Source organism: Fulmarus glacialis, unplaced genomic scaffold (genome assembly GCF_000690835.1).
Source record: "Fulmarus glacialis isolate BGI_N327 unplaced genomic scaffold, ASM69083v1 scaffold34138, whole genome shotgun sequence".
Lineage (NCBI taxonomy): Eukaryota > Metazoa > Chordata > Aves > Procellariiformes > Procellariidae > Fulmarus > Fulmarus glacialis.
Genome location: NW_009226917.1, coordinates 27453 through 42120, shown reverse-complemented (window position 1 = coordinate 42120; position 14668 = coordinate 27453). Strand labels below are relative to the sequence as shown.

At 44.7% G+C, this 14668-nt stretch overlaps 1 protein-coding gene across 2 annotated transcripts in view; it reads right to left on the bottom strand.

Moving 5' to 3' along the window:
- Window positions 1-2426: 2426 nt before the first annotated feature.
- Window positions 2427-14668, bottom strand: part of EYA3 (EYA transcriptional coactivator and phosphatase 3) — a 37567-nt gene continuing 25325 nt past the window's right edge. For both annotated transcript variants that reach the window (XM_009582968.1, XM_009582969.1), the window contains 9 exons: window positions 12045-12184; window positions 10120-10203; window positions 9410-9499; window positions 7504-7562; window positions 6433-6593; window positions 4771-4885; window positions 4217-4338; window positions 3840-3940; window positions 2427-3000 (listed from right to left, as the gene is read on the bottom strand). In XM_009582968.1, coding sequence (XP_009581263.1) covers window positions 2920-3000; window positions 3840-3940; window positions 4217-4338; window positions 4771-4885; window positions 6433-6593; window positions 7504-7562; window positions 9410-9499; window positions 10120-10203; window positions 12045-12184 — 953 coding nt within the window. In that variant the 3' untranslated portion in view covers window positions 2427-2919. The remainder of the gene's footprint in view (window positions 3001-3839; window positions 3941-4216; window positions 4339-4770; window positions 4886-6432; window positions 6594-7503; window positions 7563-9409; window positions 9500-10119; window positions 10204-12044; window positions 12185-14668) is intronic.

Below are 14668 nucleotides of genomic sequence, written 5' to 3'. Positions count from 1 at the left end.
GTCACTGGCTGCAAGAGTTCCACACTCAGCTAAAATTTTGCCGACATCTTAAAATTTCCTTAAAACATTTTAAAGTAAACAAACACAAAGCAAAGCCAGCCAGCTGCTGGGCTGCTTGGTACCTTGGGTCCAGCACTCGCTGCGAGTGCCAGGGCAAAACACATCCCACCTCCCAGTACAGGCCAGCACAGCTCTCCTGCAAGCTGCTTTGGATGTTAGTGAAGCAAACGGGCCGCTCAGCCACGCCTGATGGTGGGAGGTTAAGGCACAGGTTTTAATCCCAAAGTTCAGCCAGCCAGAGTACGAGATGTGCTCTGAACAGGCTGTTTCACAGGCTGGGACATCTCCCAAGCCCGCTTACAGGAGACCTTTGGATGGGCTGGGGACCCGCAGAGAGATGTTCAGGATCCAGCACAGACTCTTCTGTGACTGCAAATAAGTCCTGATCTTCTGGCAACACTTCAGACCCTGGGAGCAATGGGCCTACTTCTCAGCATGGCTCACTTCCTACCAGACTGCTCTGGTTGGTGCAGTAACGACACTTCACAGAGACCCCAGATGAACTGGACTCTTCATGGACACAGCAGTAACGGAGCTGTAGCCCTGTAGCATCTCTCCCTGCTCTGCATGGGGCCCACGCTGCTGTGAAACACCAGCACACACCTACATAGGCTAGCCGAGCTTCGTGGGAACACCTGGTAACACACCTGAGCACTTCACCTTGTGTACACGGCAAATGGGAGAACATTCCCCATGGGCTCCTGCTCCTGCTTCTCTTCAAACCCTGCTGCTGAGCACCACACACAACACGTCCCCAGCTTGCTCCGGGGGCTCTGCTGGGCCAGCAGCTGCGAGCAGAGCGGCAGCTGTTAGTGCAGCCAAAAGACATCCCCTCCACTGAGCTGCTCAGGAACACCCACAGCAGAAATTGGCTCCTCAGATTTTTCTAATGGGATGAGAGGCCATGTTACTCGCAGGCAGCGGCTTCTACACAGATGGCATGCTCCTGAAGCAGAGTGTTCCTGGGAAAACATGCAGACCCAGAGTGTCCGCCTGAGATCAGAGCACAAGGCCAACACCTAGTAAAGAGGTGGACGGAAAGCAGACTTATCCTAACTCCTGTGACCACCCTGGAGAAAGAGAAACTCCTCTGATTTTTTTTTTTTTTTAAATTAAAAACCAAAACTGGAGCTAGAAACATGTGAAACAGACCTCTGTGTCCAGTCCCTTAGCTCTGGGGATCCAAGCCCCTTGCTCTAGGCATCTCCTCCACAGTGGTGACCGGAGCTGGCACAGGAATGCTGCCGGGGCACAGCAGTGTGTGCAGAGCTGGCCCAGCAACTCCCCCAGCACTGACGGAAATTACTCCTCAGTAATTAATGCCATGAAAGGACTGCAGCAAACACATCACCTGCTTCTGTCGGCACAGTCTGAGTGGGTCAGCGTCCTCCCTGAAGCAACATGCTTTCAGACCAGTCTCCCGTGAGTCCCAGACAGGTGATGCTGGGCTGGAGACCAGAGATCTGGAGGGGTTTGGGTGCAGCTGCAGTGTTTGGCTCAGCAGGAGCAGCAGAGACATGCGGTGAGCACAGCAGACATCTGTCCTCTGAGCAGAAACCTCAGGCACCTGCTGATTTGGTGCCATCGGGGTACAGGGAGGAGGCAGATACCACTGAACGCAGGCTGACCTGGCACAAAACCAGCATCCCGTGCCAGCCCCCAGTCTCCAGCTGGCTACTTCTGGCTAGTGGTACTGCAGGTCACTGACTCCAGCCTTTTTTTCTAAGATGGTAGCAGAAAAATCAGCGTAACCATCACCCCCAAGGACAGTGTGCTCCAGGCTGCCAAGTCACAGTGTCTTAGAAAATTAAGTCCCTCTTAACAAGGGTTTTGTTTCTAACTATGTAGTTAGGCTAATGCAAAGAAGAATACAAGAAAATTGAATCTGATTCTACTAAAAGGAACCTACTCTCACAAATGGAGTCAGGAAAGTAGAGGTGAAGGTTAATAACCATACCCTTCTTTGTAACATTCGTGAGGATTTAGTTCTCTCAAATTATTCCTAGTCCAGACGAAGACTCTGTTCACATCTGAGCAGTCTGCAATAGTGGTGTGCTCTGTCTAATGTTCATAGGCAGTTCTGTTTTCCTTTAGAGGGAAAATCTGTGGGATCTACAGTCTGGGTCATGGATAGCTGGAATTCAATGATTTCCTGCTTGTTAACAGGGCTTGTGCATGCATTGATTAGAAGCCACTGGGAACAACTCAGAACACCACCACTTTCCTCTACAAGGAACCACATATCCCAGAAATATTCCCTTATCTTTCTATTTTCCAGTAATCCCACGTTGAGGAAATAACATAAGGACATTGTAATAAATTAACTGCTTTGACACCCAGGGAAGGAGAGCGGACATATTTCACAGCAATAGAGGTATTTTTGACATTTTCATTAATATTTCCTATGGAAAAAAAGCATAGCTCTCTTCAGCTTTGTGAAACAAGGGAGGTTCAGCTCTGCCATCAGTATTTTTCTATAAAAATAAGGTTTTGTGTTTACTTGGGTTCTACAACTAAGCTGAATAGAAAGGAGAAGGCTCTTACAAATACTTCTGCTGTTGTATCACCACCTCCCTCTGGAGACTACTTGCTAGAGGAATTCAGCTGGCTTCTATAAGTCTCTTCTTCAGACAAGCTCTAGCTCTGCTGAGTCTAGTGCTTCTTTATAGGACACTTTTGTACTTGGCAGGGCCTGTGCTCCTGAGGAAATGACCTGGTGTCATGTTCTACTGTACAGTTTGCATTAGGTATGTTTTCTTCATCAAGCTGAAAAGTGAGTCCCCAAATGTATGAGATTTCTGCCTCCGCAGCGATGGAGAGGGCTTGCAGGAGCTGCAGTCACGCCTTTGCTCCAACTTCTTACAGAAAGTCTAACTCGAGGGCTTGGTGAAGGGACACAAGATCTGCATGATTTGTGATCCTCCAGAAAGGCATGTTGTGCTGTAACAGAGAGATGACAAAGGTTTATTGGAGTGATTTTACAGCTAGGTGAAGCAGTCAAGGTACACCTGTAGAGTTGTGCAATACGGCATTTGTGATGGCACTGTCTCATACCATGTTCAGGAAGAACCTCAGCCATACGCACATCGGTATCTGAAGCCTATCTTAACTGCACATCTGTTTATGATGGGCACCGGCACTGACGATCAGCTGCTTTGCACGTTCATGACGGAAACCTCAGCACTCGGCTGTGAGCTGCTGCTTCACCCAGGAAAGCCTTTCCAGGCTCCCAGGGAACCTGTGTAGATGACAACTCTGGCACGTGGCAGACAGTGTGAAGCATGCAGAGACGATGTCCTGACAGTAATCCATGCACTTCACTGCCTTTCCTTAGCATGTCTGAATCACCTGTTCAGGCCTGTCCCAACCAATCAAACTGCTCCTTGTTTGTAATTCAGACTAATGGTAGATGCTGTGTATTGATCTGACTGCTGGCAACCAAGTCCTGACTCTCTCTGTGCTTCTGAGAAATTGCATTATCCTAACTGATAGCTGCATGCTATGATCAAGACATGCCACATCAAGATACTGTTTTACAGGGACAATGTTATACGCAATCCTAAACAAGAGTAAACCAGAAACTTTGAACCCCAAAGAGCCAGTAAACTCCCCATCTTAACGTAGTGAAAGATCTCTTGCATCAAAGGCAAAGTTTCCTCCTGGCTGCCCCTGGCCTGAAGAGTTCAGCCCTGGAAAAAGAGTCCTTGCAGAAAAAGACTGCTGCAGTAACTTCCCTTTGCATCTACCTACATCCCACCTCTGCAGAGTCAGAAACCCACCTGCTTAGCTGCAACCTCTTCGTCACGCCCATCTCCAATTACCACATAGGTGACTTTCTTTCCAAATCGTGACACGATCCTCTCAAAACAGCTCTCTTTACCTGCCAAGAGACAATCCCAGTAGAATGAGCCTTAGGCAGAGAGTAACAGAAGCCTGAGCACGTCTCTTCTTCCCAGTACAGAAACATATTCTTGTCTTACTGGGAAGGGGGCAACACCCAGTTCAGCTAGTGAGGCCAGAAGCCACCATTATATGGCCAGCTGGACCACAGCAGCCTCGGGGGCTGCTCAGCTGCAGAAATTGTATTTCCTGTGTAAAAAAACCAGCTAACCTGCAGCAGACGTCTCAGTGCCAGGTACTCAGCACAACCCCTTACCTATTTTTGTAGCACTATAAATATTTTCGATGGGAAACACCTCGCCCAAACCATACAGCAGAACTTTGGCAAGAGCTGGCACCAGTTGGGTGGTTGTGATCAGGATGTTCACACAGTTTTTTCTAGAAGAAGAAAAACACTTGTAAAAGCACATCTATGGCCAGTGGCACCAAGGGCTACTCTAGGCAGCTTGTTCAGTTTTCTGAAGTGCCATGTGCTTTGTTGCCCTGCTTTCGAGACGCTTTTTAGGCCAAGATTTTGATGTGTGGTTTTTGCTTGTTTCTTTTTTGTTTTAAACAGAAATTCTCTGGCAGAAATGCAATTTTGTGAGCACAGTCCTATTAAGGGGACCTTCTTAACAACAGATATTGCAGCAGAAAAATCCCAAAGGGTGCTCAGGAGTAGAGTTCCTGCACTCACTCACTTTGCTTCCCAGTACCTGTGACAAGCAGCAGTAGTATTACATATGGACACTGCTGCAACAAAGCACTGCATGCACATCTAAGTGAGAGAAAGGGCTGAGAAAGCAACATACACATCTCCAGTTTCCATACCTGGACTGTATGAGTAGCAGGGACTTTAATGCCGTTTCCAGCCAGGAATCCGTTAGCACTTCTATATCGGTCCTTAGTCGCTGCAGAGCTTCCCTCTTCTGTGGGCTAAGAAGGCCTGGAAGGCAAGCAACACAAGTTTTCCCAGCTGAGCTGGCAAGTCTAACACAGAGAAAGCCATCGCTCAATTTAACAGGTGCCTGTTCTGCAATAAATAACATGGTACTGAAGGCATCTGAAAGCTGAGATGGTCTCGAGGGAATGCGAGAAACCAGCTTCCAGTGACACGGATGAGCCCAGACACCCATCTGCGACTGACTGTGGGGAATTGGGCAGATACTTCTCTCTGATTATTTCAATTTCAGATACGTGCAACAAAACGCATTTCTCTTGTACAAAGAAGCAATAGGCCTCACTCATCGCTGAAGCCACAGACAGCAGGGGAAGGAACTCTTGCAGTCACCCTCTCTGACCTCCTACTTTCCAATGACCCTTTCCACTTTTCTCCCTTTTAGATATCTTTTTTAATCCCCTTCTTTTTTTTATCCCCATATTTTTTATTCCTTTTACGTAATTTTCTCAAAGCATCCAGTTTTGAATTAAAAGCAGCCTAAAATGGAGCCGATACACTCAAACCTGCTCCCGTCAGTAAATACAAGAAAGAAGCACCTTGAGTCTGAACCTCTCTCCCCCCAATTTCCAGCCATGACGTACCAACCCCCCCCCGCCTCACTCCAGCCCTGAAGTACACCAGTCCTCTGACAATGAGGCCACGGAGGGACCCACTGTGGGTTGCACTGCCAACTACTTTACCATGTGGCTTTAGACTGGTCCTGAAAAACTTTGCATCCGTCTTTCCCACGTGCAAAATATGGAAATGCAGCATACTGAAATGCAGACTTACATTAATAGATTTTTAAGGCTGAAAGTTATAGTTTTGAACACCTGGTTTTTAGAAAGTATGTCCAAGAAAACGTTCTATCAAGTTTTTTTTGGCGTAGGCAAAGGGTACCCAAACCCACAACCCACCAGGCCAAGTCACCCTGCCAGGTGAGCTGCTCCAGCAGCAGCCCTTTCCCAGGGACATCAGACTAGACAGAAAATTTATCTACACTTGATATCTGTGGTTTGCATCATTACTACTACTTTGGCATTGGAAAGGAAGCAAAACTAGAAGATTTTAAGTGACTTTGTGAACAGATGGTAGAGATGTCATGTCAGACTATAAGCACAACAGCCAAAAAGGTGAACGCTTTATTTCTTGACAATGGCATGATAAAAGACAGATTTTGTGAAGACACGAGTGAAAAGACCTCCTAAGCAGCGTGATATGTAAGTCATTTAGGCCTGTTCTAAGCAGAGTGACAAGCAGCCTTTCATATAAAATTAGCAAAGGGACACTGATTGCACCAAAATTTTCTCTTCGATACAGGATTGACTGACCACCCCTATCTACATGATAACTCACAGACTGCACTAGCATGCCGTTCAGTTTTAGAAGACGTACCCTCTCAGATTCCATGGAGATTTGATCCCATTTAGCACTAGAAGAATGGTTACTTTTCATGTGCAAACATTCAGGAAAGCAAAAGCTCTGAGGAAGGATGGAATCTAGCACCGCAAACTCTGTTTAGTGCTCAGATATTGGTGCAGGTGAACACTCACCTCCAACATTAGTTTTGTATTTGTCGTAGATCTCTCGTACCCTGCGGTAGCGGAAGGCCAGTTTTCTCATCCAGTCCACTCCACCCTGGACACCAACTGATGAGCTGTGATTTGCGTTACTTCCTGAGCCACTGAAGCCATCCGTGGAGAAATTGTAGTTGCTGTTTCAGAAAAGCAGATCTGTTACGTCTGCCACAGCAACAGAATCATGGCAGCTTTTCTGGTGGGGTTGCAGACTTCAGCTCTGACAGCAGCTAGAAAAGCACCTCGGAGAGGAACTCTGCACAAACATCACTGCACCCCAACAGCAAAGACCGGCTTTTATTGGCAATGTACTCCGATATACAACTACATTTGCTGCTGGTTCTGAACTGCTGTACTGAAATGTACTGATTCAACTCTTCTTTCACGCCCTCCACTATAAAACCTTCCTTTGCTCTTTGACTGCTCACTCCTCTGCGATACAGAGCATCCTTCCCACTAATCCCTTTCTCATCCTGCAGTGATAAACGCCAGCACAGTATTTTCCAAACATAACACCTGTGTCTTTACATCACAGCTGCAGCTCCACAAGCAGATGAGCTGCTTTACCAGCTCATGACTGCAGGAAGCAGGTCCTGCTTCACCACTTTCCCCATATTTCTTTCTCTCTGACAGACAGGCACTTCTCAGACCTTCCCATGAGTCAGTTCAGCTCATTAATGCAAGAGAAAACTCACCCTCACCCTGCCTGATAGTGTACACAATCAGCTCACAGAGGCATGCAAACCATAAGGAGACTTTCAAAGGTCAAGATCGTGAAGTTTGGAGTGTTGGTTCTCCATTCATGACATGTCATTGAGCACATAGGCAACACCCAACAGTGGACAATATAATTCACATTATAATTCTGAAAGTCTTAATGTATTGTAGATCTTCGAAGAAATACCACCCAGTAAACAAACACCATTTGCCATGTTTCATGCCCTGCGCAATGCTGACCTCCATCCCTTAACCCCATTTGGGTTTGAAGTCCCCACAAAAAAACAGATTACATCAGCTGTACATTTTGTGCACTCATCAGTACACCACCTTAAATCTTGGCCGTTGTCATCAGATGCCACATCTTCTATGTGTACCTGGTCACACTCCTGTTTAAGGAAAAAAAAAAAGATAAAGTCACACTGTTGTAATCCAGAAATATACTGAAATGTGCAGATTAAAGAAAGTGTGATATAAAACAAACCCCTCACATTTCCCAACAGCAACAAGCCATGCCATACTGCCTCCACAAACCTATACATAGCTTCCCTTAGCTTTGTCTTCCAGTACTAGGTTTTACTTCTCAGCACCTACAGGTCCTTGCCAAGACTGGGATTTGAAGTACCAGAAAAGTCTGAAAAAAGCATGTTTCTATGACATTTCGAGTTGTCTGCAAAAAAGGAACTTCGACACTAACTAAACAGGTTGGACTCAAAGCTCACTTGTCATTTGAAACCATTTTGCCATTTCACAAAACCAAACCAAACAAAATCAAAAAGACCCCACGCCAAAAACCACTTTATCTGGTCAAGTATTGATATTCCATTTCATCAACACAACGGTCAATTCCGTTACCAGAGAGCCCCAGCCTGGAGTGAAACATCAGCATGGTGGCACTGCCAAGACTCTGATGCTTAGCACAGCTGATTTAACCCAGAGATAAATTGCAAACACCTTAGGACAAGAAGTGAATTTTCCCCAGTTCAAGAATTTCTTCCCACTGCTGCTACTAACCAACACCTACAGCAATAAGCGTTGCTGTTGATCACATAGTTAACATATCAGTGACTACCTTTCCAGCACGAGAGACTGTATTTGGTGTTTTGGGTTTTTGTTTGGTGTTTTTTGTTTGGTTGGTTGGTTGGTTTTTTCCTGGGGCAGGGAGGTAACTGTCATTACCACCTTTGCAAAAGTTCACAGCTGCAAGTAGTCACAGCCACAAATGGAAATTTCATCTAAGTTTCTATTTGCATCAACAAAAACATCTTGTTTTCCCATGATGTGCATCAGTGATGCACCTACAATTAATTGTTCACTGTTCATATTCAGCCTTCCTAAGCTGTAAACTAGTCCTGTAAATTCCGCAAATTAGGTTCATGAGTCCATATTCATGGAAAAGAAAACATGAGTCAGAAAATTTGCTATTTCCAACCACTTAATTCCAGATTGTGGCATAAGTTCACACCTTCCTGTAAGGATCCCATTACTGTGCACACTACTATCTGATAATACATCATAGCACAGCATAGGGCATTGCCATGATTAAAGCAAAGACTTCTATTCAACTTCTGTGGAAGTGGTGCAGAACAGTGAGATACATTTAATTTGGCAAAGAATATTGTGCATGAAAGAGGATAGAAGCTGATCAGAGTCCTTGAGGCAGAATGGGAATGGGAGAGCAGCAGAGATAGCTTGCAGGAAAGAAAAATAGAGGGTGCTGTGGGACCTCCATGTGTACAGCATGCGGGCCTACGGAAGCGTGTCCTTCATAGTTGTTACACAGCCAATGTAACCTACTGAGACACTGGCTGAGATGCACAAGTTATGTTCTGTCCTTGGCTTAGTCAAAGCCCCTGAGAACTGACATTCTCAAGGTCACCTTTTTCCGCACATCTCTGGTCTCCATTTCAAAACAGGATCAGTGAAAGCAAAGTGGTTACCAGTCCAGAATGAAAATATAAGACAAAGCAGACATCACTCTTTATTTATACAAGTTCAGGTAGAAACCCATAAGAGAGCTAAGAGAGCTCATGACACTAGAAGTCTGCAGAATGCCTGTCTTAGATAAAAGAGTACACCTCTTTGATTTGGTTGTGCTTAGAACCACTTCAGTTTTGGCAGACTGTTACATTTCAGCATTAAGTGGCTCTAAAGCACAATAGCCCTCACAAACGGTGCAGTGTAATTCTAACTAGGTAACGTGGAGTTTTGCCTTTCAAAAACATTTGCCACATACCTCCAAGTCATTGAAAAACAAGTGAGTATCAGCTACTTCAAAAATCATCTCCTCCATTGACAGACCTGAGCCAATCACTAGAGTTGGATCCTAGCAAAACAAAAAGAGAAAATGTAAATTCACTGTGGTTACAGGCAGAAGTAAATTGTGATAAATCTTTCATCAGTTACATTGCACAGAGTTTCCACTGTATATCAAGCCTGATGTAATTCCATCTGCATTCAATGGTATGAACTACAATTTCCCTAGCATTTTAAACAACTCAATTAAAAAAAAAAAAAAAAAAATCCACATTCTGGTAACACAGCAACCCAAAATTTAACAAAACATATCAGTACTGCATAGGAAGGACTGATGCATTTTCAGAAGCAACACAAAAAAACCATTCAAAAATCTTCAATATATTTTGAAGGAAAAAAAAAAAGCTTCTTTTCACTATGTGCTATGACCTCAATAATTCCCAATGATGATAAAAACAGTTTGACATTTTAAGACTTGTATTGTTAGAAGGGAAGTGTTTGTGATGTCCGTATCCTAGCTCTGTATAAAGCCAAATTTAGCGTTCTTTCCCTGCCCCAAACTGCCAACAAGTTAAAAGTATCACCTTATACATTTAAAACAAAATATAATTTTCTATTCCTTTTCCAAAGATTGACATTTACTTCTGCACGCCAGATATGGGGTTTTTTCTACAGAAAAGACAATATTACCTTGCCATATTTTTGAGCATAAGACCCTGTGAGAAGTGAATGGAAGATTATAATGGTCTCATCCAGGTCCCAGAGAAACACTCGCTGCGTAGAGAATAAAAGCAGGTTAGAGTTGAGATATTCCAAGCACTGAGCTACAATAATGGAGCAAGTTTTAGGGTTAATTTTGCGGCTAGTTGCAGTATGCTTTTAACAGATATGAACAACAGTATTCATCTTACAGGTTGAACACATTATTATATAAACTCTTCCAGTTTAGTGCAGTGGAGTTTATATACTGCTACAGTGCAACTATAGTAAGGCTCTCTTGGTCAAACTATTTCAAAAGCTTCTCTTGCTTTTATAGTTATAAAAGCAAAAACTTAAGAGTGCTAATGAACTTTAGAGTCCTGCTAGAGTAGAAGTTTACTGTCTGTGATCTGGAGAGCACGAGATAAATGACCCTGATGTTTATCAGAGACACCTTTGTTATGATAAATAAGGGGGATTGGCTGCCATGAGAAATAGCAGAGTACAGCAGGACTTTGATAAACTTGAGAACTGGGCCAACAGGAATTAGAAGAAGTTCAGTAACTGCAGATTCTGCATGTGGGGTAGAATAACCTCTCATATTGGTCCAGGCTGGAAGGAGCTGGTGGGTACAGTGGACACCAGGCGCAGTATGAGCCAGCAGCGCTCTCTCCCTGTGGATAAGATGAACTGCGTGCTGGAGAATACTAAGTGTGCCTAGCTGATAGAAGGAAGGTGCTGTCTCACCCTACTTGGCACTGGGAAAGTCACCCCAGATTGCATCCCCGGTTCCAGAGGAATGTGAGGAAACTAGACAGTGGCCAGCAAAAGGTTGTCAAGATGGGTCAGCGGTCTAGAGGAGAGGCTGAAGGAGCTGTGATGGTTTATCTCGGCAAACAGGAGACTAAGGGTGATATAATAGCAGACCACAACTAATTGAAAGGGAACTGCAAAGATGATGGAGACAAATTCTTCTCAGTAGTGGCAGACGGAAAATTGCCATGGAAAAAGAAGGGGAAATTTGCAGCTTGGGAGATTCCAGTTGGAGACAGAAAACCTCCTTTCCCAGGTGGACATAGTAGTCCTGGGACAAATCACTAGACAGGTACAGGATCTCCAACCTTGGAGGTTCTCAAGACTCAGCTAGACAAAGCCATGGTTCTAGTGCTGGGGACAGCCCTGCTCTGAGCAGAAGGCTGTACTAGACACATCCAGATGTCTCCTCCATTGACACCACTATGATTCCAAGATGTGTTTAAGTGATGCTTGTCAAGGACCACTGAAGAACTCATTTGGGCCAGTTCTCAGATAACATGGCTCATGGGAATTTCCCAAATTATCCCTCAGTACAGGAAAGACATGGACCTGTTGGAGCGGGTCCAGAGGAGGTCCACAAAAATGATCAGAGGGATGGAACACGTCTCCTACGAGGAAAGACTGAGAGAATTGGGGTTGTTCAGCCTGGAGAAGAGAAGGCTCCGCGGCGACCTTATTGTGGTCTTTTGATACTTAAAGGGGGCTTATGAGAAAGATGGAGACAGACTTTTTAGTAGGGCCTGTTGCGACAGGACAAGGCAGAATGGTTTTAATCTAAAAGCAGGTTGATTCAGACTGGATTGAGGGTGGTGAAACACTGGAACAGGCTGCCCAGAGAGGTGATAGATGCCCCATCCCTGGAAACATTCAAGGTCAGGTTGGACGGGGCTCTGAGCAGCCTGATCTAGTTGAAGATGTCCCTGCTCATTGCATGGGAGTTGAACTGGATGACCTTTAAAAGTCCCTTCCAATCCAAACTATTATATTATTCTAATGATCCCCTTCCATTTCCATGGAGATAGGACAAAAGAAAGAGAGGAGGACTTTTACCACCACACTATTCTGCAATGCTACCTGTAGAAAACAAGATTACTACTTACTTCCAGTTCACTGTCCTGTGAGGAGGAGGTATCTGCTTTCCTCTTCCCCCTGTTCTTCCCAGGGATGTTTTTTCTTGCCTGCTCATCTAACTCTTTGCTTGCTGTTGCTCTTGATAATGAAGGACTTGTGGATGCATCTCCTAGAAGAAAAAAATCACAGAGCTCTCACCCCCTCATGTCTCAAAACAAACACCAACATAAATCTTATAGCATTTGGCCACAAACCTCCTTTGCAAAAGGTAAGGTGTTATCTTGCTTTATCGATGCAGTAGTAGTTGAACCCTTATTAAAACATAAAACATGATTTCTTTGTCCCATCATTTCAAAACAGCTGTCTACTCAATTCAGTCCACCAGGACTGAGCTACTGCGGCTACAAAGCCAAAGACAGAGCACCCTCCATCCTAAGGCCTGTAACCCCTCAGATGTCTCACTACCTTGGAACTGCTTTATTACTCAACTGTTTCTCTTAAGACTTCTTGAGAGAGCACCAGAAACCCTCAGTCTGGAATGAGTGTACAAAGGAAAGTAGTTAATGATGCCTCGCCCTCCCAGACTTCCTGGACTAGTCAAATGCCTTTTGTGTCAAGCAACACTATACAATGCATGATGTTTCCACCTCTGCATACACTACTCACTCCTGTGCCACTTTAAGCCTTTGACTAACAGTTAAACAATAGTCAGTGCACAGAGTTATCTGGAGTGTGTTAATCACACACAAATCCACAGTGTGCTAACTGTGAAACACATACTTAGACTACAGCTCCATTGGCCTATCCAAGAATTAGTAAAGAATAACAGGGGTGATCTCGGCCCTGGAGACACAGACTTAGCCAAGCACCATGGCCATGACTGACAGGGATACATTACAGAGCCTATTCTGCTACTGGTAAGAACACCATTCCCAAAAACAAACAAGAAACCTGCCCCCCCTAAAGAAAGCCCCCCCAAAAAAAAAAAAAAAAAATAAAAAAAAAAAAAAAAAAATCAATGCTTTGATGTGCAGAATATTATGACCATGATGAGAGATACTCTCTGAATCCTTTATTAACAGTTCAGGCAGAAGAGTTAACATCCCAGATGTCTACTTAACTAATTCAGAAATAGGACCAGAACTGTAGCGGGAAGGCAGAGGGTACAGGGAACTTGAAAGAGCTTGAATTCAGTCTGGGTCTTGAAGATGAGCCATTGCAATTTCTATGAAAATTCATGCAAAATGGTGAACCTGGAGAATTCCTGAGCTAAGAAAATGGCACTGAAAACATTAACAACTGGGCCATTCCCTGGCCAGTGCCCTGAAATAACAGGTCAAGTCCTTAGGTTTTCAATATCAAGTAAGAACAAATTCTTATGGGTAAATCTGCTGTTGCTCACCCCAACTAGAGGGCAACTGCTTCCTTAAAGATGAAAACTGCTTTAATCACCACGCTCCTTGATTTACAACATCACAGCGTGGTGTCTGTCATCCCCTGCCTGTAGCATCCCATAAGGCAAAGGTGAGATAGGTCTGGAACTTCACTGAGTTCAAGACTATCGATTTGTATGCTTTGCTCACTGGCAGCCACCCATCCCTGCTTTCAGGTTGCTTGAGTGAGTTTGAGGGCTTGGCAGAGCTCAGGTACTACTGATGGACTTGGGGAAGATGGAGAAGGCAAAGTGCTGCAAAGGCAATCACTCACCACCTCCCACAAGCAGGCTGATGCCCAGCCAATCTCCAAGCAAGAGCCACTTTGGAAGCTAAACCCCACCCTCCCCTTCTTCCTCTACTTCAGTTTTTATTGCCTAACATGACATTATATAGTATGGGATATCCCCTTAGTCAGCTCAGGTCAGCTGTCCCAGCTGTGTCACCATCCCGGTTCTTGTCCACCGCAAGCCTGCTTGCTGAGGGGGGTGTGGAGGGGAGAAAGCCTTGACACTGTACAAGCATTGTTCAGCAGTAGCCAAAACAGTGGTGTGTTATCAACACTGCTTTAGCCACAAATCCAAAACATAGCACTAGCAGAGCTGCTTTGAAGAAAGTTAACTCCGTCCTGGCCAGACCCAAGACACCAACAAAAATGAACGAAATCTGTATTTTTTTTTTCCAGCCTACCAATCTGCAACAGGCAGCAGATTTCAATTTAAAACTGTTCGACAACACAGGAAGAATCTTGTAACTCCTTGTGTAAGGCACCGGAAGAAGCACTGTCTTTGCTTTTGTCCTTGTTAAGTTTAGAAACTGTATTTTTGGTGAGGAAATTTTAGTCAACACCACTGCAGTTGGTACGTGACATGGCATTAGTGGAAAAGGCCAGCGAAAGATGGGACTTCTCTATAATAGTTAATTAAACCTTTTCACTCCACTGTCTACATCTCTTCTCTTACCAGCTAAAATCTTCTCCCCTGACAAGTGCCAGGTAACTTAATGCTATGTAAATGCAGATCTGCGCACATACAAAGCACAGCAGAACAGCTGTCATTTCAAAAACGGTTTACATGATGAAGCAGAAGAAAGGAAAGAATGTACTCCTGGGCACATCAGAGACCAACTCATCGAGAGGTGATGGCCAAACTACAGCTCTTGAAAATGCACGAGCAGTCCCGGAGGACTCCCATAACTGGGATTGGCAGCTATGTCACGGC